The sequence below is a fragment of the Styela clava genome, chromosome 7, assembly GCF_964204865.1.
Source record: "Styela clava chromosome 7, kaStyClav1.hap1.2, whole genome shotgun sequence".
NCBI classification, from domain to species: domain Eukaryota; kingdom Metazoa; phylum Chordata; class Ascidiacea; order Stolidobranchia; family Styelidae; genus Styela; species Styela clava.
The window spans coordinates 22,697,533-22,721,957 of record NC_135256.1 but is presented as its reverse complement, the minus strand read 5'-3'; the positions used below and the strand labels follow the sequence as shown (position 1 = coordinate 22,721,957).

At 32.7% G+C, this 24,425-nt stretch overlaps 1 protein-coding gene across 3 annotated transcripts; it reads left to right on the top strand.

Annotated features, from left to right (window-relative positions):
• Window positions 1-132: 132 nt before the first annotated feature.
• Window positions 133-23,464, top strand: LOC120330839 (bridge-like lipid transfer protein family member 3B). 3 transcript variants are annotated; one of them, XM_078114226.1, is made up of 30 exons: window positions 133-256; window positions 409-575; window positions 858-1,020; window positions 2,285-2,323; window positions 3,563-3,651; window positions 4,119-4,227; window positions 4,805-4,894; window positions 6,044-6,181; window positions 6,711-6,893; window positions 7,680-7,839; window positions 8,300-8,386; window positions 9,186-9,326; window positions 9,546-9,619; window positions 10,435-10,576; window positions 11,494-11,732; window positions 12,610-12,685; window positions 12,999-13,083; window positions 13,387-13,517; window positions 14,133-14,550; window positions 15,365-15,599; window positions 16,193-16,362; window positions 16,439-16,971; window positions 17,224-17,413; window positions 17,526-17,679; window positions 18,081-18,163; window positions 18,798-19,002; window positions 19,265-19,439; window positions 19,626-19,817; window positions 19,988-20,176; window positions 20,365-23,464. In XM_078114226.1, the coding sequence occupies exons 2-30, from the start codon at window positions 532-534 to the stop codon at window positions 20,781-20,783; spliced, it is 4,953 nt and encodes a 1,650-aa protein (XP_077970352.1). In that variant the 5' UTR covers window positions 133-256; window positions 409-531; the 3' UTR covers window positions 20,784-23,464. The 3 variants fall into 3 exon arrangements, with proteins under 3 accessions (XP_077970352.1, XP_039253730.2, XP_077970353.1); XM_039397796.2 differs by having other exon boundaries at window positions 159-575; XM_078114227.1 differs by lacking the exon at window positions 2,285-2,323 and having other exon boundaries at window positions 159-575.
• The last annotated feature ends 961 nt before the right edge of the window (window positions 23,465-24,425 follow it).

The following is a 24,425-nucleotide window of genomic DNA, read 5'->3' as shown; positions in this document are numbered from 1 at the left end:
GAACTTTATAGGGACAAAAATATCATTGCTGATAAAAAATGTAATATTTCATTATTCAGTCATTTGGAATGATCTTAGCATTTTAATATAATGTTAACACTAAAATATAAATTAAACAAACTTTTGATTTTTGATATCAAATCTCTTTTTACAGTTTTACTCATAAAAATACAGCTTACCAATTCTAACTTCAGAACTTACAGATCTGCAGATTTATGAACTCATGTTTACGGCAGTACACTGTTACATGTGCCAGGTATTGCAGGCTTAATAATTATTGAATAGGCCTACATGAATAAGAAGAAATGAGCTGATGACCCCATGATACTGTGATACATGCCTATTTAGTTATCAGAACTGGGGTTGGTAGAAAATATTGGACCAAACACTGTAGTAGTATATATACAGATTTATGAAAAGGTTGAAATCACATCAATTGAAGAAATACAACTGACTGATAGATATCAATGGAACATTGGATGTAGCCTAGTATTGTTGTATCCTGTACCGACTTGAATGACATGATATAAAATGGCTGGACTAATAAAGAAACAAATTTTGAAGCATTTGTCTAAGTAAGTCATGCCATGCTTCACCACTTAGCATTACAGCATTATTGGACACACAATAAACCCAGAAACCTATGTATCATATTTCTATTTTTTTTCTCATTGTTACCATATTATAATAGCATGATTATTTAGGAATAAAAAAAGACTTTTGGGTTTTACCAATGTATTGTGGAGTTATATACTAAACTGTATGTTCTTCGAGTGGTTGCTAGCCTGCCTATTCCTGTATTCCTTGTTATTAAAAGCTAAAAAATTTTAAATTACTGATTTAATATATATATATAGGTTTGCTAAAAATCTCTCTGCTGACAAGATCAACCTGAGTACATTACGAGGTGAAGGAGAATTGAATAATTTGGAATTGGATTGTATTGCTTTGCAGAATGTTATGAATTTGCCTACATGGTTGCAAATAAATCGTGCATCATGCAATCGAGTTCATGTAAAGGTAAGGTTTTAATCGTTTTGATGTTTTTTTTAAATCTTCCACTCCAAACAACAACAAATACCGAAAAATTGATATGGATATTTTATTTTACAAGCAGTGATGAGCAAGTGCATATATGCAATCTAAAAATCACATCACCGATTCGACGCACCCATCCTAACATTTTTATTGGTCGAAATAAGGACGCCATTTTCAGTCCTGATTTACTCATAAAGAGTGCAGGTTATGTAAAGTCAAAAGTGACAAAAACGACCCAGAAAATGCAACTTCAAGTTTCTCATTGATGCATATGTATGCAGTGAATAGGTTGAATCTTTCAGCATCCTTTGACCATAAAAATATGATATGTGACTCATTTAATAAAAAAGTTTCGCAATCCGTGCTAAATAGCATGTTTATGTGTCACCATTTCATTGTGAGATTTACTTCCTTGCTTGTTATGTTGTGACTTTTCTTTGGCAAAATTAAAATTTAATGGAATCTGGTTTTGATTTCGGTTCAGAAAGTTTTTATCTGAGATTTGATCGAAAAGAAATGTATACAATGTGGGATGTGGACTCCAACATGCATGTGTAGATTTTTATATTTTAGACGCTTGCGAGAATTAACAAGGTGCTTGAATGGGAACTTAAAAAGTAAAAACTGATTTCTCTTTGGCCAAAATACAGGGAAATCGACAACACAGACTACAAACACCCAGTTTAAGATAGATGGAAGTCAAAATGCCCAATAAAGCCAATGTAACTTAGTATTTTCAGTAACCAAAAAGTTACATTGGCGGAAATATATTGAAATAACAAAATCTTCTGCGGAAGACATATAAACTAATGAGGCCAATGAATGTTCATTGTATTGTTGACAAAATTTACATTTAGCCTGATATTTACGGTAAATACCTCAGTTTATTGTGTAAATGACAAATTTGTTAGGAATGGTTAATTTTTTTACATAAAAATTCACCACTCAATATTCATCCAATATTCACTAAGTTTTTACTCTTTAGTGCCCTCAGGCATTTTTACTTTATATACAACATTAACAGTTTGGTCCACACGGTGATTGATGAATGATTTGTAGAAATTTGTAAGAAAAAACCTCACTAGCGACATTGGCTTTGTATTGTATATCAGTAACCTTGAATACATTTTGTACCTGCGTATGGCCACGTTATGTGAGAGAAGGAGTTTCTATGATAATAAATTTTTTTTACTTGGGATATTTATGAGCAAGTTTGTGTAAATAATATATATTGTATTGTATTCAGATTCCATGGACGAAATTGAAAACTTCCCCAATATGCATTGTAAGTTGAATAATAAACAAGAAAATAATTGGTCTTCCGCCCAAATGTTTAACTACATTTGGATTTGGATTATTCAAATTCATTTCCTAATATCATTAGCTTCAACTGAGATGAAACATAATATACTAAATATTTAATAAACATTTCTAAGCTCTTCCATGGTGTGTGGCACATTGATAATTAATATGTGTCATCTTGTTTTATGAATGTTTTGTTTATTGGATTTCATTTTATATAGAGTTGAATCAGCATATTTTTTTATATTTAGCCTAAAAGCTATCAATATATTGTATGCCTATTTCCCTATTATTCTTTCCAATATTTCAAGGAGGAATTATACTTGAGTTTTTCATTTGAATAATAGAATCAGACTTGTGTGTCTCATTCTCATTTAACCCTTTCCGTGCGGTGGGCACGTATACGTACCCACGACAAAAGTCGCTAGATTACGGCGGGTACGTTGATGTACTCCACTGTTTTATTTAGCAATCGGTCGCAAACTGTTGGTCTAGTTTTTCTGGGTTTTAGTTTATTGATAAGAAGTCTTCTTCGAGATTAACATAAGCGATGGTAAATCTCGCTTTCGTTTACGACGGAAATTTTATTTGCGGCGGAACGAGGGAGTGTTTTTGAAATTTATGCAAATTTCGGTGTTTTTTGGGTGGTAATAGAAGACATATTATCCCTTCCATCTACCAAAGTATTTTGAGTTAGATCACGAAATTGCTACAGCAATATTATGCTATTGTTTGCCAACCACGAAGCGGTAACAGTAAAGGATTTAGCGAATATTTCTATTTTTTATCACGGTTTGAAGTTTCAACTCCCAAGAAAAAAAAATGCCCTTTTTCTATCCGGTTTGTGACTCAGACCACCACTTTTGAAAAAACTTGTTTTTAATCGCCAATTGCAAGCTCTTTAAATAAGCTTTCCAACGAGCCGTCAGTGGGCAGCAGAGGAGCATTAGTTTTTCGTTAATCGATCGATTAGTTGTGGGGGTACAAATGCATAAAATCGGCGTAGCAAATACGATTATTTAATAAAAAATAAAAATCGCATGGAAAGGGTTAATAAAGATAATTTTTACCATCTAGTTTTTGAACCTAATCCCTGACATAATAGCGGTGTCAATCTTGTGAGCATTTACTTTTTTTATTGTTGACACAAAAGTTACTTAGAATTACACTATCAAATGTGAAATAAGCAATTCATCATTAAGATATTATTATTATTTTTTAGTTTCTTGATTCAGTAGAGGTAGAAATGATAACTTGTGAAAAACCAAGAGCTCCGAATGGACCGTCACCCATTCAGGCATCAGCCAGCAGGTGAATACATGTCAATCGTATTTAAATCACAGCTTTGTGTTATCAAATGTATAATCCTATCCTTGTATCATTAAAAGAAGCCTATTGTTGTTGGGCTTTCTGACTTTGGTCTAAAAATAGTTGAGAAGCTAAACATGTTTGTTCTATTTCACCATTCTTGATGTGATGCATTCATTCAGTAACCAACATTGAAGATGAATAATAATGTTTAGTCAGAAGTATTATGATGTCGCACAGTCTATTAAGTTTTTATGAAATATAAATAAAATTCGGTCTTGGTGCATTTTAATTCAATATACAATCAATTCATGTTCAATCTTGTGGTTATTAAAAATGATTTTTGATAACCATAGTAGCCTACATATATACCTTGGCTTTTCACTATTTTATTTATACAATTGTTTATAAATATGTTAATAAAATTATAAATATTATTTTATATTGTCCCATGTTTTTATTTTTTACAGTGGTGACACGAGTTACGGATTTACTGAAAAGGTTTTGGAAGGAATGACTGTCAATATCAACTCCATTTCCGTCAACTTTACTTCAGCTGCTTTTAATGCAACTTTCCAGGTATTAGGCAGGCTTCGAGCATGTGGCATTTTGAGAGTGTAAGCGCTTAACGCTTTGGGCAGTCAATATTGATGCTAAGGTCTTATTAAGTTCACATAATCAAATTTATAATTTGTTCACAAAAGTTTTAAATTAATAGATGCTTTTTTGATTTCATTTTTTATTGGAAAAATGACAATTCTGATGCTTGAATTAATGATTTCAAGAATTTATTTACATTACAGTCATAAAAATATAACCTAATATGTAACTGATTTTCGTAAAACAAATTTGCTATAGTTAATTATCTGCTTCAGAATCTGCATCTAACAATAGTAAGGGCCAATATATCACAAGTTATTGGACTGTTCATTGTTTGCTCATTAATATTCTGCACTAATCATCATTTTGAATTGAGATAAACAAATTACTGGATTATTACCAATTACTAAATTACTAGTATTTTCGATATACACTGGATGGTATTTTCAGGAGATATTCATTATTGACCTAAATTCCTTGCTGCCTACAAGTTTTATTAGTAAAACCTGCTCAACAAGAAAATAAATAATATTTACTTAAACCATGTTCTTTCCAGCTATCACAACTACTGGTTTTAAGTACAAATCCCAAATGGGAGAAAACAGATTTGAGACTTTCAAGAATCACTGACAAGACATTGGGCCAGGTAATTGACGACCTTTTGTTCTAAAACTAAATAACTTTGTTTCATTTATTTCTATTGCCGGTCACCATCTTGTTTACTTGAAATACAACAGTGCATATCAATTTGGATACTTCGAAATAGTCATAGGCCTACATCAGTCATGTGTTTTGAGAATTATAAAATTTAAGAAACACTAATGTAAGAAAGCTAGTTCACATTTATGTCTAAAGTGAATTCCAAAATACAATTTTCATTCATTTGCTCGAAACTGCTTTTTCAGGTTTTGCCCTTTTGAGTTTTCATCAGTTTTACGAATGCCAATCTCACAAATTGTGTTTATTTCCAATAATTTAATAAAAAATCAAGTATACTTTTTAACATACAATTAATTGCAATGTTACAAGTTTTGATCTCAGGCAAACGATTATTGGATTATTGATCGTATTCCTAAATTCTAACTTTCCTTATATTATACCATTCCTAATGACTACAAAAAGAACTGATGCTTATTGAGTAGATAAGAACTTTATTAATATCAATATTGATTCAGTGTTCATTTTGGATCAATTTAGTTATGTGACATACTCGATAAATTTGTATAGTGATAGCAAGATACATGCTATTATGATGTAATGTGTGCCGACAAAGCATAATGAAAAATCAATCCCTGCTTTTTCAATTTTCCATGATCAAATCAAGTGATTGATTTTGTCCTTATGTTGCTTGAAGGTTTAAATAATTATCTCAGTCTCTCGGGTTTTATTTTGTATGATGTATGAGTACCAGTTCATCTCAAAATGGTCTATTAATGTCTGGTTGATGGTTCTACGAGTACCAATTTTATCTCAAAATGGTCTATAAATGTCTGGTTCTATGAGTACCAGTTTGCCTCAAAATGGTCTATAAATGCCTGCGCCGTGTTTTTTTTGCTGAGTGTGACATGAATAACATTGTGGGTATATACTGATTAGTGATTATCACTGCTCTCATCATTTATAATATGTTTGATTAATACTACTTTGTTACTGGTTGAAAAAATTTTTGCTATGATTTTTCTTGGACGATTCATCAATGTAAAATTTGTAAAACAATTATTAATTCCTGAGATATACTCATGTTCTCTTTCTGTAGTTTTCCATGAATATTTTCGTGATAATTTTTTCTTTCAAGGTACTGACGTTCAAAAAGATATCATGGCAGACCATGCGAATTGTTGCAGATGCAGTGACAACAAATGATAAAAATTCAACAACACCATTGAGATTAATTACAAATCAAAGTGAAATAAAGATGACTTTCAGAAGGAAGGTATCGTATTTAGAAACATGGGATTTTTTTATGCCTTTGTGTAGTCAGATTCGAACATAACATTGGGAATGTATTTTGCAAATGTTAAAATAATGTCAGTAAAGTTTTCATATAATTCTGATATTGGTCATATCAAATTTCTGCATTTATATTCATTTTTTTTTAATAATTATTTTCAAAATATTCCTAATTATTCAAAATTTAACCATTGATAATTAAAAGATCGGTTGTACACATTCACATAATGTTTATAAGTAGGCATGTTCGAAATAAAATGTATATTTTAATAACTAATACTGTAAACAATCACAGTAGTCCATCAAATGGATAGTGACGCAATAGAAGTATCTGGCAAACAAATAAATAAAACTTGAATATACCAAGATCTATTCCTTCCAGTCCTAAGCTAAGATGTTATGAATTTATGTTATGAACATTTGAAATTCTAATTTTTTCTGTATAGTTTTGGTAGAATCTTATACCCAAGAAAGTTTATTAAGATGATCTTCACACAATTTTCTTCTTCCAGACTTCTGATTGTTCTGTGATTGCCAGCGAGTTAGATATTCATTTCGATGATTTGTTGTGGGTTCTTACTGATTCACAAGTGCAATCTGCTTTACTTTGTGTGAAATCATTACGAGATACGATTGAGCGTTCCAGTCAACAAATGAGAGAACTTGGTCTAGTGAAAGCAAATGAAACTCAGCAGGTAATCTTCAGAAGTGTTCACTAATGACCATTTATTATTCATGTGAATTTGTTCTCAAGCTAAGATTTGAAACTATTGGATTAGATGGCATGAGTTGTTCTGTATATCTCCACAACCATTTGTGACTTTCATGGGACAAATCTATGCATTGTTTAATGTTTCAGTTATCAGTCATTTTGAACTGGGATTTTGATGTTTATTTTAAGGGAGTGAAATTTATATTCCTATTATGTGGTGAGCAACAGCTGTCTAGTAGTAAGTTGCCTGTTTAAAGTCTGTGTACCTACCAAACAAAATTATTTTTATTTTTTACTAGAACTTCAGTTATATAAATCTTGCTACCTCGGTTTGCTTGATCGTATTGCCACAAACTTGTTCTGTGTCAATCGGTATTTACCAATGCACAGTAGAATTCTTTATAATGTCAGGAGCTCTTGGCATGTTCACCCTTATCTTTGCTCATTCTCTTTAATATCTGAATGGTTTTTGAAAAAATTGATAATTAGTCCATTATAGTTTACAGTTACATGGATGTGGTTGGTGAAATACATAACAACGGCAGTTACCGCAATGAGTCCAGCAGTTCTGTTGTACATATACATTTACAATACAATTTCAGATTGTAATTTTTCACACAGTAGCCTATTCAAGTTGTGGACTAATATGTAAATCCATATACTTTTAATGCTATCCCCATTTTATTGCTTTAGCATTTTTTTTATTTTTATATGTAAACTGACATTCTATATGTATTTAGTAATCTTATAATTTATTCATGATTTCTAGTTGCCGGCAAAACCTCCCAACACCTCGACAATAAATGATTCTGATGATCAATCTGCCTCAAAATACTTTGAACAGCATACAGTTATAGAAACTGCGTATCATTTACATTTTGATCGTGTCGATCTACACATTTGTGAAGAAAGTTCACCTGCACATAAAGGTAACAACTGGTCTTTTTTGTTGATACCTCTACGATTTATTACTTTCTGGTTTTATTCAGAATTCAGAATGTTCTATTGTTGTCTTGAAAAATTTGGGGTTATTCTTAAGCGCATAACTATTATTTTTACATAAGTATGTTATTGGAATATTGGTAACTGGAATAAATATTTATTATCAAAAATAGGAATATTAACTCGCAATGAAACAATGTCTCATACTTTTGTTACACAGTTACTTATATTGCTTTGAAATGATCTTATTACTCTTTAAATTCAATACCAGTATTTTCATTCATCTATGATTGTTCATAATTTTGTATTTGGATATCAAATGAATTGAAATATTTTTAATTATAGAATGTTTTATCACTCAAATTACGATATATTCAGAGCAGAATTATATATTATTCTTTTGATGCAGACATTTTTTTTTTCAATAAGATTTTAATGATTTTATAGGTTTTGAAAAGAACAAAAGCCAAGGTGGTGCGATTCAGATTTCTCTTCATGATTTGAAAATGGATCATTATCCTTATCATAAAGCAGGTAGTGATATTATTATGTGGAAGTTTTACTATATATCTAATAAACTGGTTGACTATATCTAATGTAGGACCGAATAATGTTGTCTCGCAGGTTGAATTTCTATGATTCAAACGTTATGCTAACCACTTCACCCAGGTGTAATAAAAGTTGGTAGGAAATTCCAAATCGACGGCGACAAGATGATCCCAGTTCTTCTAGGAAAAGTAGTTTTTTAGAGATATAACAGTGGCTTTTTGTCTACAGCTTTCTCTAAAATGAAGACTTAAGAATGTTTTTTTGAAAAACAAAAACATAAATTATGAATGTATATGGTTGATTGCAGAAGCGTGCACCTAACTACTGCTACTTTTTCTTCCCAATTGTGTATGTCAATCTGTATGCACTGAATGCAGGAACTTTATGGCTAGAATCAAAGCTGATTAATCGGTACTCCTGAAGTATGTGAATCAAGATGGCGGACACCGGAACGTAGTATGTGTACCAGGTTAGGGTTAGGCTATAATTTAAGGTACAAATACTACGAGAGTCGCTTGGATAGTCCCCGAACTCGTATTAGTACTGAAATTGGGAAAAAATTATGGCCTAACCCTAACCTGGTAAACATACTACGTTCCGGCGTCTGCCATCTTAGTTCACATACTTCAGGAGCACCGATTAATCTATGTGGTCTTGGTTGTACAGGTAGCCCATATTCAAATAACATTCAGTGATTTTAAATTATTATTAATAAGAAGGTCCTAACTCCTAATTCAATTCATGCAGCAAATATTGCTGTAATATAATTATCTCTTTTTTGCAGCATCTGACAGAGATCATTTCAGAGATGACGGAGAGACGATGATTGAAAGAAATAGTTGGGCAGATGGGATTATCAAACAGTTCAGAAGTGATTTTGCAAAGTTGAAGAAAGCTGCCGAACAAGCTGGAAATTTAACAAAATGTTGGTTGATTATTTCATGCCATCGAGTAGTTTTCTTTTTAAAAAATTATGTCAATGTCAATTATTATTTTTATGGTTGTATTATGTATATATGTGGTTATATGCAGTTCATTATTAAAAGCTTATATTCTAGAAATATAAACTGTGTCAAAATGTGCGATTTTAATCTGTGCTAACAATATTTTTGTAATTTCAGTTACTTACATTTTACATTTTCAGATCCACACCAAAAATCTGCCCGTTTGGTTGAAAATTGTTTATCTGTACGACTGACAGATATCGATATACATCAAGTAAGTTAACGGTCAATTATTCGATATTCATTTTATATAAATATATTTTGGTCTAAGTCACACAAATTCCATTTTATATCTGCACCCATTGGCTATGAAAACAGAATATCCATTCTCAGTTACCACACCTTGAAGCCCATTCTCATGTAAATTATGCAGGGCATAGTATAAACGAAAGAGGTTTATGTTTTTTCGTGGTTTTCACTGCTTCCTTTCCTATATGATTCAATGATATGGAAAAGCTCTAGGTCAGGAAGAGATGAATCCTTAAATCTGAATCAAAAAAGAGACTGAACCTGTGGTTCTCAAATTTTTAAGCCCCCCCTTTTAAAATTTGCTGAGTCTTGTGCCTGACTTAAAAATAACTAACTAACAATGAGCTACAAATAACAGGCGAAAGTGAAAACACGTTTAAAATACATGGTTGGAGCATTAATATCCAAAATAAGACTGGCAAGATCAAATTTAACATATTTTCATTTTAAATTAGCTTCACCCCCCCTCAAAAAATTTCCGATGCCCCCCCTTTGTGGGGCGCGCCCCACTGTTCGAGATCTACTGTACTAAAGTGTTTGAACAAATTCGATTCTGGTGTAAGTGCCGGGATAAGACTAATGTTTGCTTATTGTTCGATTTGCAATGGAACATTACTTTTTCATTATTTCTGAAGTTATACCTTTTATATACAATGTGCGTTTGGACAGTAAGCTATTGAATTTGTGGAAAAATGTATCTGTAAAATACTGAGTTTTATATTTAAAAACTCAATTTTACTTTTGTGTCAATATTTATAGAAAAAACATAATGTTGTTTAGGTAACAACGTCAAACAGTAAGAAGCAATCAAGTGGAAGATTAATTAATTCAACAAGGAAAGAGTTATTACTACCCGATGATATGCCGTTGTTTCATTTCATCAGAACTGAATATTATTATCCCGATGGCAGGGATTATCCAGGTAAGGACATATTATTAATAGAAATTAACTTGAGTCAGCATTGGTCATTTCATTGCTGTGAGGGCGCGATGGCCTAAAAATTGAAGCTTTATTAAATCCGAGATATGTAATCTGTGATGCCAACACAGTTAAGCCAGTACTTTGAAAAAAGTAGCATCCAGATATCAGTGGCTGCCTTGCTTGGTGCGAAAAAATGAATCAAAAAGCTGAATAGTCCTATAAGGCTATGGCTGATTCAAGAATTCAGTCACCGACAATTCGAAAGTATCTCTTTATCTATGACCCGTACCTTCACTCAACAAAAACTACAGCCTATGATAGGATGTATGACTTTCACTTAAAATTTATTGTTTTTGAGTTAATATGTTTGTCATTGACTGACACATTTCTATGTCGAATATTTTGTTCCTGTTAATCAGATGAAATAGTATTAGTATTAGTAAGTTGATTTCAAAATTTACTTAATCCATCTTGTTACCCATGACCATACTGAATGATATGGTTATCTGGTACAGTGGTATGTAACTCTTTATCAAGTATAGTCTTTATCATGATAGTGGTATCATGGCAACAACGCCAGTAATATCTTCTATGAAGCTTTTCCTATTAGGTCCTTGTGAATTTGTGATATAGTGATAGATTTTCATTTTAATGCTACAATTTGTATTCAGTGTTCTTGATTGAGTTTCTACAGAACTAACTTATCCTTCTTTTAAGCTGGTAAATTGGTAGGCATATATTGCAAGTATGCTGTAGTGAGAGTGAAGATAACTATCCTAAGTGATTCTTGGTCGGACGAAACATTATAGAAATTTGTGTTAGTGTACAGCAACAATCTTGAATCACGTAGAATTTATATTTAATATTGTGAGGTGATATATTCATTCGAAATTTTAACATTTACTTATTATTTCCAGCTCCACATGACAATATTTTCATGCAAATCAATGCTCCCCAAATACATGCACACTGGGATTCATTAATATGGTTAAATACTCTCACAACAAAGACTGTACAAGCTGTTCAGAAAATGTTGGAAGATCTCGGCATATTGTCTGATAATGATGAGGATGACACAGTAGAAAATATGTCTTCTCCTGCTCAAAATAAAGATGAAGAACACACTGATATAAGAATGCAAATTTTAATGCCAAAGGTAGGTAATGATATTTAATATGGAAAATAGTCACAACCTGAAAATCAAAAGATTTGGCTCATTTGTCCACCACCTAGGCGTTCGTTTGTTGACTTATTGTTATTAAACATGCCACATAAATAAATGGAGAAACTCTGTTAAAGCAAAACTAGATATTTTTACAGAAGAGCAGGGAACTGTCCACAAGTGTTGAGAGCCTTTTGGAAGGCGGCACGGCTGATTCTAAAAGTTTGAGAACCGCTGACCTAAATATATGATTATAGTTAAAACGTTTGTAGTATATCCCTGCTACTACCAATTGGCTGCTTTATTCCCAATGGGTTAGGGTTGATACACGACCAAGAATAATATCATGAATATTCAAATGGTTCTCTATAAAATATGAGATTTCACAGTATCTAATCTTAAATCATGGGATAAATCTTAATCCAAATTTATTATTTCAATCATTTACAATTATTGAAAAAGTCTGTGTTTGTTTCCAATTCAGTTATCTGATGCAATTGCCTACCCAATATTAATTTAGCATGTCATGCATATTCTTTCTTATATATAGTTCTCTAAGTTTCTATTTTATATTCACTTAGTATTATCTTACAGTAGTTAAAAGTGTCTCATCAGCTGTTGTTTAAGTCATGAATTTGGATGATCAGCATTGTGATGATATTACTAGAAATACTTGCATTGGTTGTTTCTGTGTTGTTGCAGATATAAGCTTTGTTACAAAGGTTACTATTACCTATTCTCTGGGCTATCTTTAACTAGCTATGAGTTATGGCATTAAAAAGCAGTACTTCAAACATATAGAATCTGCCAAGCTGCTCATTCTGATTTTAATGTGTATCAAGAAGCCTTTTTTCATTTTTTTTTTTTTAAGATTTTCATCCCTGGTCCAAAATCAACACATGATAAACAACCTCATGGATTAGAAATTCAAACATCAAAAGTAGCAGGTAACTCTATATATGACAAATCTTTCATGATTTATTATATTATTATAAAATGAAATTCTATTTTCTCAGCTTTTCTATTTTAAAATTTTAATATGCATATATTTGAATAGTTTTATGATACACAGAAATATTCAACAGCGAGAGATTGATATTTTTCTCGAATTATACTCAAGAGTTTATGACTAAAGATCTTGGTTATTTCATTTTTGTGTCTGAATATTTTGAATTTTTTGTGATTTTTTCAAACTTATGTTGACATTTTTTGTGATAGTACATGTAATATTCAAATCTTAATATTTGAATGTTTTCACAGTCACAAATTGTCGAGATGGATCAGATTGTACAAGACTTCATTTGAAAAATGTTTTGAAAAAAATGGATGAGCAACATTTTGCCAAGTATGGAAAGTTTCAAGTTTTTTTCAACTTTATTGGAATAAAAAATAATTCGTTGTTTAATACCATTTTTTGGTTTCTGAATCAAGCAAATGAATGCAAGAAATATGGCAGTCTTTGATAACTATTTTAATAAACATTGACCAGAGCTGACTTCTTGTGTGCAAATCATCATTGGCCTTGCTGCGTTCAACAAATTTTCACAAATATTGTGAATTCTCGTCAATATTCGTTCCTATTTTCAAATATTAGGAGGTAATTTATAATAACTCATTTATAGTTCCCAACTTGTATTTCTGTTTTTAGAAATCCTCATGCCTTTCCTGGTGAAAAAGGAATCGATCTCTCGTTCATGCAAGATTTGTTGAGATCACATGCTAAAGGAGAAGATGTTCCTCTGACTATTGCTTTGAAAAGTGGGAATCCAGATCTAAAGAGTGAGATAATTAAATACATTTTACATCCTACAATTTAAAATCAAATTAAAAAAGTTGCTTACTCGCTTTTTCTCAGCATTTTATTGATGTCTTATGATTTTTCTGTGAAATAGTGTACATCCATATTAGATTGGTGACTAGTAACTGAAGAAATTCTTCAGTTGCAACTGTGATCTATAACAATTATTTATCTGAGTAATTTTTTTACTACACCCTCCAGCCATCTGCTGATAAATAAGCCATAAATTATGTATAAATATCTATCAACTTAGTATCATGCTTAATTCATTGCTGGTAACCTATGTTATAGCTATGTTTTGATAAATAGTATCTATCAAGTGTGTCAACTGAAATTGATTCAAAACATTAGGATAACTTTTATGTGTTAATGGACACATTCGTCAATACAAAGCTCCAAGACTAATTGCTTGACTAAAAGCTTTTTTACCATATGTTTTTTTTGTAATTTGTTTTTCATTCAGATCGTTGACATTCATTCATGCACATTCAATTTTTTCTCTGAACAAGGCTCTTCAAAGTCTATATTTCTAACTGTGGATGCAACAGATTACAATTCTGCCAAAATCACACTTAAGAAATTATTATCTTTAACAGAAGCGGCATTGATGTCCTCCGCAACAAAAGATGTTTGGTCAGTAGATATAGAACAACTATGGATGGACTTTGTGATGCCTTCATTAAAAAAAGCTGTCGAAGAAAAAGAATCTACAGGAGGTTTCTTGGGATTGACCAGAGTAAATGATGATCCTGTTTCAACGGGAACTAGAGTTCCTTTTATAGACTCGTTCCCGACACAATTATGGATTGGAGAATCTGCCGGCATTTCCGATGGAACTGTAAAACTTGCTTGTCCGACTTTTGTGGGTGAAGCTGCACTTTCACCTAGTTCGTCACTGTACAATATCGGTTCACCCACACAAGATCCTTCGTTTAATAAAGTTGCTTCGAACAATGTAGATTACGCAAAAACAAATGGAAATAATAAATTGGAACCATCATCTGATATGCAAGAGTAAGTTGTCTTTGAAATCATAGCTAGTAGTTTTCTTAGCAGCAAATTTCTCGTTTGACTTGGTCATGATATCATATAACACATTCACTTTTCTTCATTCCTTTCACAAAGTCCCAAAAATCTTGCTAGTGACAATTTGTAAACCCTTATTTCCATTTTGCGCAACGGATGCACATTGTCTCCAACGCCAGTGAGGTCATTTTTCGTTTACAATCATACACAAGCAGAAGTTCAAGTGTAAACGAAATTATATATTTGATTCCATTTTCATAGAAGTAATTGAGAAATTTATGGGTTCTATTTTTTCGGTCACCCTTGTATTGGATTTATGTATATATATATGTATGTACATGACAGGGTCGGACAGCTCAAAAATTAGGACCGTTGAAATATTTTAATTGTGCCTTCTGATCATACCAAAGACTTTTATTTGCAAAACGGAATTATTTTTATTTTAAAAATTGACAATTGAAAATTAGGACAATCAACCACCTTTTTTAGACATGTCTAGCTACATGATACCGACATATATTTTAAGAAACTGTTATAGTTATTTTTATCAACTTGTTGAGATGCATAATTGGCAAGTTCCCTACCCCAATAACACTCACCAACAGAACCAGGCACCCAACTCAAGATAGTACAGTATGTGGTCATTTCAGCTTCACAGCCGGTTGGTCATGATCACTTATTTGATGACATCACTGAACATGCTCAGCCATCTGGAAAAACACACAACACGAGTTGCAACCAATACCATTACTTATTCTTATTCTTATATATGCTTAAAATCATGTAATTGAATTTTTCACAGATTTCAGCAAACTCCGCTTTCTGGTTCAGTTTCTTCATCATCCATTGATTCATCTGATAATACTGCGAGTCCACGTTCAACAAGGCACAAAAAACTTCTCAGTGATTATTATCGAACTGATGTGAAACCACAGAAAGATGATGACGCTATTTCTCAAGACAGAACTTCTGTTTCAAGCACGTCTTCAACAAAAAATAAAGTCATATCAACACATATACTAGTACATAGTAATAAGGTTTGTCATTAGACACATTTTAAATTTATACAGTTGAACGAATTTTAATCTATATATAGAGTGTCCAAAAATAAATGAAACCCACAAAATTGGTAATTGAATTAATGGGTGATATTTATTTTGGGACACTCTGTATTATTTCTTGAAATTGCCTATAGAATATTCTTTTATATCAAATTTTATGAAGCAAATATGGTCTGGTATGACCATATATCCAATAACTTGACTATTCAAAATTGAATACATTTTAAAACAGTTTTTGGATATAAAGGAGCTAAACGCCTTTTGCTCCAATTCAAGGAGGTTAAGGTGTTGCTTCCATGGTAAAAGAGACCCACAATTAAAGAGAATCAGAATTATGGCATTGCCTACCAAAATTGTTACACTGTGGGGGGTGATGGAGATTTTGACCTGTGATATCATCCAAATTGTCCTAACACTTCATTGAGCCACCAGTCCACCGTTCCCACCAATTGGTTTTTTAATATTGATTTATTGCTATGTTATTATTATTATAAGTTACGCATGGTAAAGGTATAGCAAGCAGTTCTTTATAGTTTGTGCTGAATGACTTTTTATATTGCATTTTCCAGGCTGTGAGATTACAACTCGATCACCATCAATATCTATATTTATTACGACTTATCGACACTGTTGAAGATGTGGGAAAGCAACTCGATGAGAGTACCTCAGAAGTACTGAGTTCTACTCCCTCATCTGCCTCCTCAACACCTTCTCATGCGCCAAATAATATGCGTCCAAGGTGATGTGTTTTTTGAGTGCATTGATCAAATTTAGCATTTATGCAATGTGAGTTTATAATTTGTGTTATGTTTTAGATCGGGCAGGAAAAAATCAAAACCAGTTTCCACGACATCTGTAAGATTATCAGCACCTGCTGCAGATCTTTTTCTTATTTTACGTCCTCCACCACCCGGTGTTCAAAAAGATGATGTCGATTGTAATGCAAGTGATACCTCAAGTGTTGTGTCACCACAAAAATCAGTATCAACAGAGGGCGCTGAAAGTGTGAAATCTGAACCACAAAATGCGAATGAAGATGCAGAGTCTTTTATGAAGAAAGCGCAACCTAAACTTTCCATCGTAGCTCAAGATACTCCACCTTTATCAGAATGTGGATCTGATACACTTAGTATTCAAGGCTCAGACAATCTCAGTATATTTGGTGATTCTTTCACCTCTGGTGTTTATCCTCATTCTGAGAGTATAGGTGCTACTCCATATGTGCCCAAAGCAATTGGTTCATATCCCCATGAAACATCAGATACAGAAGATCTTCCAATGTTGCCAAGAGATAATGTTTCATCTATGAAGTCATATGATAATGCAGTGGAGTCACCTTTATCGCAAGGTATGGGAATTGTTGTTATATATATTTTCCACCTTGTTGCGATTGCAAGTCATTATTCATGTATGTGTTTTAAACTAAAATTTGCTCTGCTCTCTTATTTAACCCAGGCTTTCAGGAAAGCTTACAATAAAGATGGCTTGACCATTTAAATATTTTTCTAAATATTCAATTTTTTAAAATTTGCTCTGACTTATTTATGTTCATTCTTTCCCTGAATTTATATTAGATCTTCCCTCCCATTTCACTTTTCAGATGTTAAAGCTTCGCTTGTCAAGCAAAAGTCTGGTAGTATGTCTAAGTTGTCTTCTGCAAGTAGTAGTAGCACATCTATAGAACCGAAACATCAAATTAAAGAAAAATTTCAATCTCGAAATTATTCATCTGATAATTTAAGAACAACCATTTCAACTTCAGATCAAACGATTCACTTTAATAATGTCAGGTATGTAAAAGCCTGTTTCTATGAGAGTGAATTTAGGCATCATATATTTAGCTAACGAATGTTTTTGAATATTCACGACTTTTATTAAGATTTCAAATTGTATTCAATGCAGCACTGCAAAAAGTAGTTCCAGTGGTTATGAGTCTGGTTCTCACGATTCTTTACCTCTTCCTACAAGCAGTGATGATCAAGTTGTTTCTGTTGAGAAATCATCTCGTCATTCACACTCTAGTTCTGATGCCAGTGATCAGTTTGTTATGATTAAGGTATAGTTGTCTAAGATATGTCACCAACTGCCATAATAAAAATAAAAATATTTTCATACAGAATTCACAAGTGCTAAATGCAGATTGGATCGCGTATTAATAAATCTAATGGAGTAGACATTAGACAATGAGTGGCTAGATTTCCAATTTGCAAAAGTATGTCAGATCACTTTTTTTAATAATGTTTTGACAATCAGATCTCATTTTGAAATAAAACAATTGCGTTTGCGGTCTCTTTCAGTTTAGTAAGTATATTCCTTTTTGTAACTCATAATATAACCCATAACCTGCAGATGGCATTGTACAGGGGATGTCCTTATGCTAGATTTCTGGTACCATCTTTCCTAGCCCAAGAATGTGAGGTTTAGCGGCTAGTATTTCAATATACTTATATATAATAGGTTGATGAACAAGGCAAAGGAACAGATGAATTTGGCTCTGTGAAGCTAAGTAAGCAGATGAAAACATCATCTATTAGTCCTGGGTAAGAACATATTCTACACAACTGTATGCATGCAAAGTTTCACAGAATATGTCATCATTCTGCATAATGCACTGGTTATTAACCAATGTTCTGCAAGTTTGCACTCAAACCTATATTATATTATGTATTGTTTACTTATAATACCGGGTATAAAATAAGAATATAATAGGTATAATATTCTGTGAAAGACCTTGTGGTGTTTTGCATCAAATTGGGGTTCTATTTCATCAAACTAGTTGAAAAACTAGTGGCCTAATGGTATGAATATGCTATTTATTCTTTCATTGTTTTCAATTGTCAACTTCAATCAAGAAGGATATGTAATTACCTTCATTCAAATTTAAGTTTCTTTTTTTTTATTTGGTACAATTATTTGGTGGCTCAGTCGTTGAAGCATTACAGTTCCATGATGGCATTGCCGGTATCAATCTCATGCCTTCTACCTTACCTCGGGTGTGTATTTGGTAGGCCATGCAGTATCAGAAGGATACCAGCCCCTTCCAAAATAAATTTGCTTCTTACATATCAGTGGCCGCTGATGTAAAAGGCGTATCATATTACAAAATTGTACAAGGACAATTACATTGCAAGACTCTCGTAAACCTGGTTCTCATATTCATGTTGTTTTATATAGCATTCCCAGTGAAACTTCATCATTATCATCAAGTCAAGGATTTTCACAATCTGATCAGTTGTTGAAATCAGACATTGATTCATTTTCTGCTGCGTGCGGTCTGGCTGATTCACAAATTACTGTCACTAATCTTGATGATGCTAACAGTGTGTCTACAACAAGTCAAAATGAAAGTGAAGAAAAGATCAATCCAGTAGAGGAAAAGGCAAGTGTATTTCGCAATATTCATTATCAGTGCCATTTCATAGTTGGTTTCAACCGCTTTTATCTGTTGGCTATTGACAAGAGGGTGATATAAAAATTTATTCTAAAAATAGTTTTTAATTCAAAATTAATCCATTGTTATGTTTTATGTCCAATTTGTTGTTAAACTTTATTTTAGGTAAAAAAAAATGTTTTAAGATTTAATTCAATTAAACTGTCGTAAGGACAGGGAAACTGATTCTTACTTTTGTCTCTTCATACAGAAGCCTCCACCCGAAATGTCTTCTGTTGTCAATTTACATGTGTCGGAAGGAATCGAGTTATCTGTTGATTCGAATGATGCCAACGACAGTGTTGTTAAAATCGTTGCAACTTTTGTTGATGTTCTTGAACTTGGTACAATCAAGACTGCAAAAACGGATTCTATCTTTTTGAATTGTATGTTTGTTATTGTGTCAGAAAGTTTTTTTTGCTTTAAGACAATTAGTGACTATTTTATCGATTCATATTTTGCTATATATGGTCTGCATCAGAACTGAAATTAGCTGATATAATCCAGGAGGACGACGAACATCCTGTATAATTGGTTTATTTTTTTGCATACCTTTTTTTCATGTTTTTCAGACACGCCAAAGAAATGTGCATCACTATACAAGAAGCCATCAAGTGACCTTACCTCTCCAAACTTCTGCTTACGAGTGGACTCTGGTCCACAGGCCATCAGGTATACTCCGGCTGCAGCTAAAGTTGGTCACATTTCCTTGTCTGCAAACAGTGTTCCCCTTGTTCTAAAATCATCAACTTTGGCAAATTTAGGTAAGTACTCATGCTAATAGTCTAAAATTGGACTGAATATCTTCTGGATTTATTCGAAGTTTGACTGAAACTTTTCGTCCACTGAATTATTTTCAGTTCATTTTACAATGAAGCTATCAGTTGATCTTATTTTTAATTGTTATACTACTAAACATCTAAACACTACACAGGAGCTTTTGTGGAAGATGAAGAGATACCTGATATTGTTCCAATGAAAATCAAAGCAAATGATGTTAAATTAACTATAAAAGATGATATGCCAGCAGCATATGAAGCTACTCCCACTCCTGATCCAATTACATTACATATCCATGAAGCCACTGTTACCAGATCTGATGATGGAACTTTTCACGTATCAAGTAAATTTTAATATTTTTTCTTTTTTACACATTATGAATATATTTGCAAATTTGTGACCACAACGGTTAAAGTGCATTCAAATCTGAATTCTTGATTATCATTTGATAAATTTTTATTATCGCAAAATGGCGTCTTTCGATTGTTCATTTCGGTAATGTTTTTTTCAATTTTTCTTGTTCTTCTGCAGCCTCATCCTCTGGAGGAAAGCCTTTACCAGTATTGAAGACTATATCAGACATTTTACCGTCAAATAACGAAAGTGAATGTAAAATGTCTACAGTGAAAGAGAATCTTGTAAAAGAAATAAACTCTGAATTAGGTGTGAATGGAACTACTGATGAAATTGTAACAAACAAACCTGTTAAATCTGAAAGTAATGGTGGTGACAGCGTGTCACAAATACCACAAAAGATATCTAGTGATGTTGAAAATATTGTACAAAATGAGGAAAAGAAAGACTCTGACATTTTAGTTGAAGAGTTACGTAAGAAATTGCGAGATGTCGAAGCTGAAAGAGATTCTCTCGCTGCGGCACTTCAGTATATGCAAGAAGATTTGATTTCATCTGAACGAGAGCGATCAAACTTACGAGCACAGATTAATTAATGAATTAATCACATTTTAATTATGATTGGTCTTGCATGTCTTCTGGCAAATTATGCTTGAAAAGCATGATTCTTGGAGCGATGCTTGAACATTCATTTTCAATGAACTTTACTTTTTATATCAACTCAAATATTTGGTGCATGTTATAAATGGCAATTGAGCAAATTAATCTTTCAACTTGATTAGTCATGAATTTTTTCTATTTACACATATATTATTGGTGTTTGTAGCAAAATCCTACTGCGGTTTTCACATATTTGTTGAACTTATTGATAATTTTGAAAATGATTTTTTATGCAACCAGGCGCAGGTTATAGTATTCAATTGATCTATTCCATGGATAGAACTACTCATGTTTGACATCTGTATGTTCCATGCATATAATTAGGCTTGTTGTTATGAACAATGATATCAGTATTGTGCGAGAATGTGATTTTATATTCTGCTAAATGTTCTAGTGTTAATTATTAAAACCATAATTTGAATCTTAACATCCATCGAAATCAAGGCTATTCAATAAGGTATTATTCATATAGTATTTCATTGCTGGAAGCAATTTGCGATTCACTGATGATTACCATGACGAAAGCATCAATACAAATAGTACATATATAAGTTTTTTACTATCATTTCATTTTGTGGAAAACCAGCATAAATCACATTTGATGAATTATCACCAAATATCTTCGTCCACAGTACTTGACCTGAATTTATATTTGTGTTAAAATTGCATCCAATGCATGAGGTGTTACAATAGGCGATTATTCAAATGTATTTCATTATTCTACTGAATATGGATGGCATAGTGTACATATACCAAGGTTGCTCACTTAGAACCTTAATTTCTTTAATTTTTATTGGTTGCCAAGCATGACTCCATCTTGGTGATCTTGATTTTCATTTTATGTCCGCAGCATTTTTCTGATATGCTTGTTAGAATATTGACATGCATGATTGCAAGCTTTGATGCTCAATTTTTAACAAAATTTAGCTCCCGGTGCTTCCGAATTATTGCAATATTTAGAAAATACACAACTCCACTATATACTACCGGTACTCACAAATAAACTTTGTTCATGGATAAGAGTAAGTTATTATGGTCATTGATATTGAGTTGTGCTCATACCTTTGACTAAACTGCTTATATTGTTGATAAACCTAATATATATTAGTATACATGTTCGATATCATTGAACAAGAAATAATGGCGTTTCTGTCTCATCTCACCTATTGAACTGGAAGAATTGCTCCCAATTTATGTGAATATTACCTTTACACTGTTTATTTCAGTACTCAAATGTTCTACCACATTCAAAAGAATGTTTGCTGTCTTGTCGTGTATAAACTTAGGCAAGGTTTTTTGTTTGAACTGGTCTGAATTGTTCTCATTCTTTGTCATTTTTGTTTACGTTTTCAGCTTACATCTGTAGGTTGAGCATTGATTTATTTTAAATCAAAAATTCAGAATTATTCTCAAATCAGCATTTGTGTATTAGAAAAGTGACTTGAAAGTTGCGCTGTTTTGTTTTTGTTAGTTTATAAACTGCTTTTTGTGTCATGCTCTGCGATTGATTTATGTTCAATTTTGCATGATGTCCATGAAATCCTGTATTTTAAATTTCTGTTCATCTGATTCGGCCGAGCATGGTTTTCGTGAAAGCAAGTCAGTTTGCCTGATATTCTTGGAATGAATCAACATTCAAATGCGTTTATTTTTCCTTATTCAGAGAAGAAGTTTATTCAGTTTGTCATTTGAATTTTGTTGATAAGCCATCACTAGCTGTATGCAAGACCAATAATAAATGGTTCCATTACATTGAACCCACGACAATTGCACCTGCATACTATTGCACCTATTGAAAACTTTTTTGTTTTACGGATATTTGAACCCATACTAACCCTAACCGATGGTTGTAGCACCTGCATATAGATTGAACCCGCGGATATACACATGGGTTCAAATGTACGTGGGGTAAAATATACGGGCACCATAATAAATTTGTCCAATTTGTAAATGATTGGTTAAAGGATGTCCCGTAAGTTATTTTATTTTTGCCCCAAATATATGTGTTGAAGTTTTTTCTGTGTGCGGTCTTATCTCTGTATATGTATATTATGTGAAGCAAAACAGTGCAATATTTCCTTTTGTTTTGTTTCTTTATTCATATTGATTATCTGTGATTCTTATATTACAGCCATTGCTTGATTGCTTTCTCCATTAGCATGTATTTTTCAACTGCGAATTCTAGTATATCTATGTATAGTTGAAATGAATGTTATATGTTGAATTTTTAGCAGATTTGTATCTGGGACTGGTAAACCCGATTAGGTATCAGCATTAGATTCGTTTGTATTTCTCAATTATTTCTCATCATTGTATTGAGTCAGTATAATGATATCAATTTCTAGACATGTCTGTATTCATATTTTTAGTATTACATCATAAACATTGTATTGTTCACCGTGAAAAAGCACCTCAAATTCGTCACCATTAAAGTTCTATTTTACTAATCAATTTTCTTTATTTGAAACAGTCCACAGCAAACGTCAGTTTTGTCAAAAACTGGCGGCCATTCATTGTCCCTGAAGTGACTTTTTAGGCGATGATACTATTGATTTTGCTTATTAATACGTTTTGAGATTTTCAATTAGTTTTAATTTAATTAAAACGATGCTGTCGATCACGTGTATTTTTTATGGGTCAAGGGTGCGTAGAATTGCTGAGGTTCACAATTTGATAATCCGTTTCAAGACTTGCGCCTTGAATGGATGGTAAAGTGCAACGCGTATTTCTTTGAGCTCTGTGTACGAATTATTTCATTCGTTTCCAGGAGAAAGAGTTTGTGAATAGGAGAGTCCCTTCTCGTCGTTCGGTAGGCAATTCTGCTGCGCAGTGGGGCAATTATCCGCCTTCGTTCGAATTCGATATTATCGGTTCCTAATTACAGTGATACCTCGGTAGTCGAACATAATTCGTTCGGGATTGGTGTTCCATTCCCGAAACGTTTTTGCCTTTATATACAATGGTAGTTGTCGCATTCCAGAATGGTAGTCTTCGCCATGTCATACTGTAAGACGAGATCTGACGCTCGAACATCATTCTCATATTTCGCAATGATTTCTTTTTTCAACTTGATAGTGTGTTGTGACTTGTGGTGTTCCATTCCCGAAAAGTTTTTGCCTTTATACACCGTGGTAGTTGTCGCATTCCAGGATGGTAGTCTTCGCCATGTCATACTGTAAGACGAGATCAGACGCTCGAACATCATTCTCATATTTCGCAATGATTTCTTTTTTCAACTTGATAGTTGTTATCACTGTTTCCTCTTTCATTTACCACTTGTTTGGAGCCATGATTAAAAGCACGCACCAAGTCGCAAATATTTCTTAATATATATATGTTTTCTCGCTAAAGTTGTGACTTGAACTGGTGCTTGTTGAAGGTCGATATGCGCGGTTCGGGCGGCGTCGTTTTACTCGGCCGCGTGCTCGGCTGTTCGAGCTCCGAATTTTCGCGTTTTTGTCGACTGTCAAAGTGTCAAGTCGTTCGACTAAGACGTTGAATGGTTCCATGTCCGTTACTGGATTTCAGGCTTTCAACTAATAAATATTTTCGTCATAGATGTTATTTATACTCCCAAA

Bases quoted from the DNA above. Each gene is read 5' to 3' on its own strand.
- LOC120330839 (XM_078114226.1), top strand. From the start codon at position 532: ATGGCTGGACTAATAAAGAAACAAATTTTGAAGCATTTGTCTAA. The intron at 8,387-9,185 runs GTAGTGATATTA...TCTTTTTTGCAG, and splicing joins TTATCCTTATCATAAAGCAG to CATCTGACAGAGATCATTTC. The intron at 19,440-19,625 runs GTATGTTTGTTA...CATGTTTTTCAG, and splicing joins GGATTCTATCTTTTTGAATT to ACACGCCAAAGAAATGTGCA.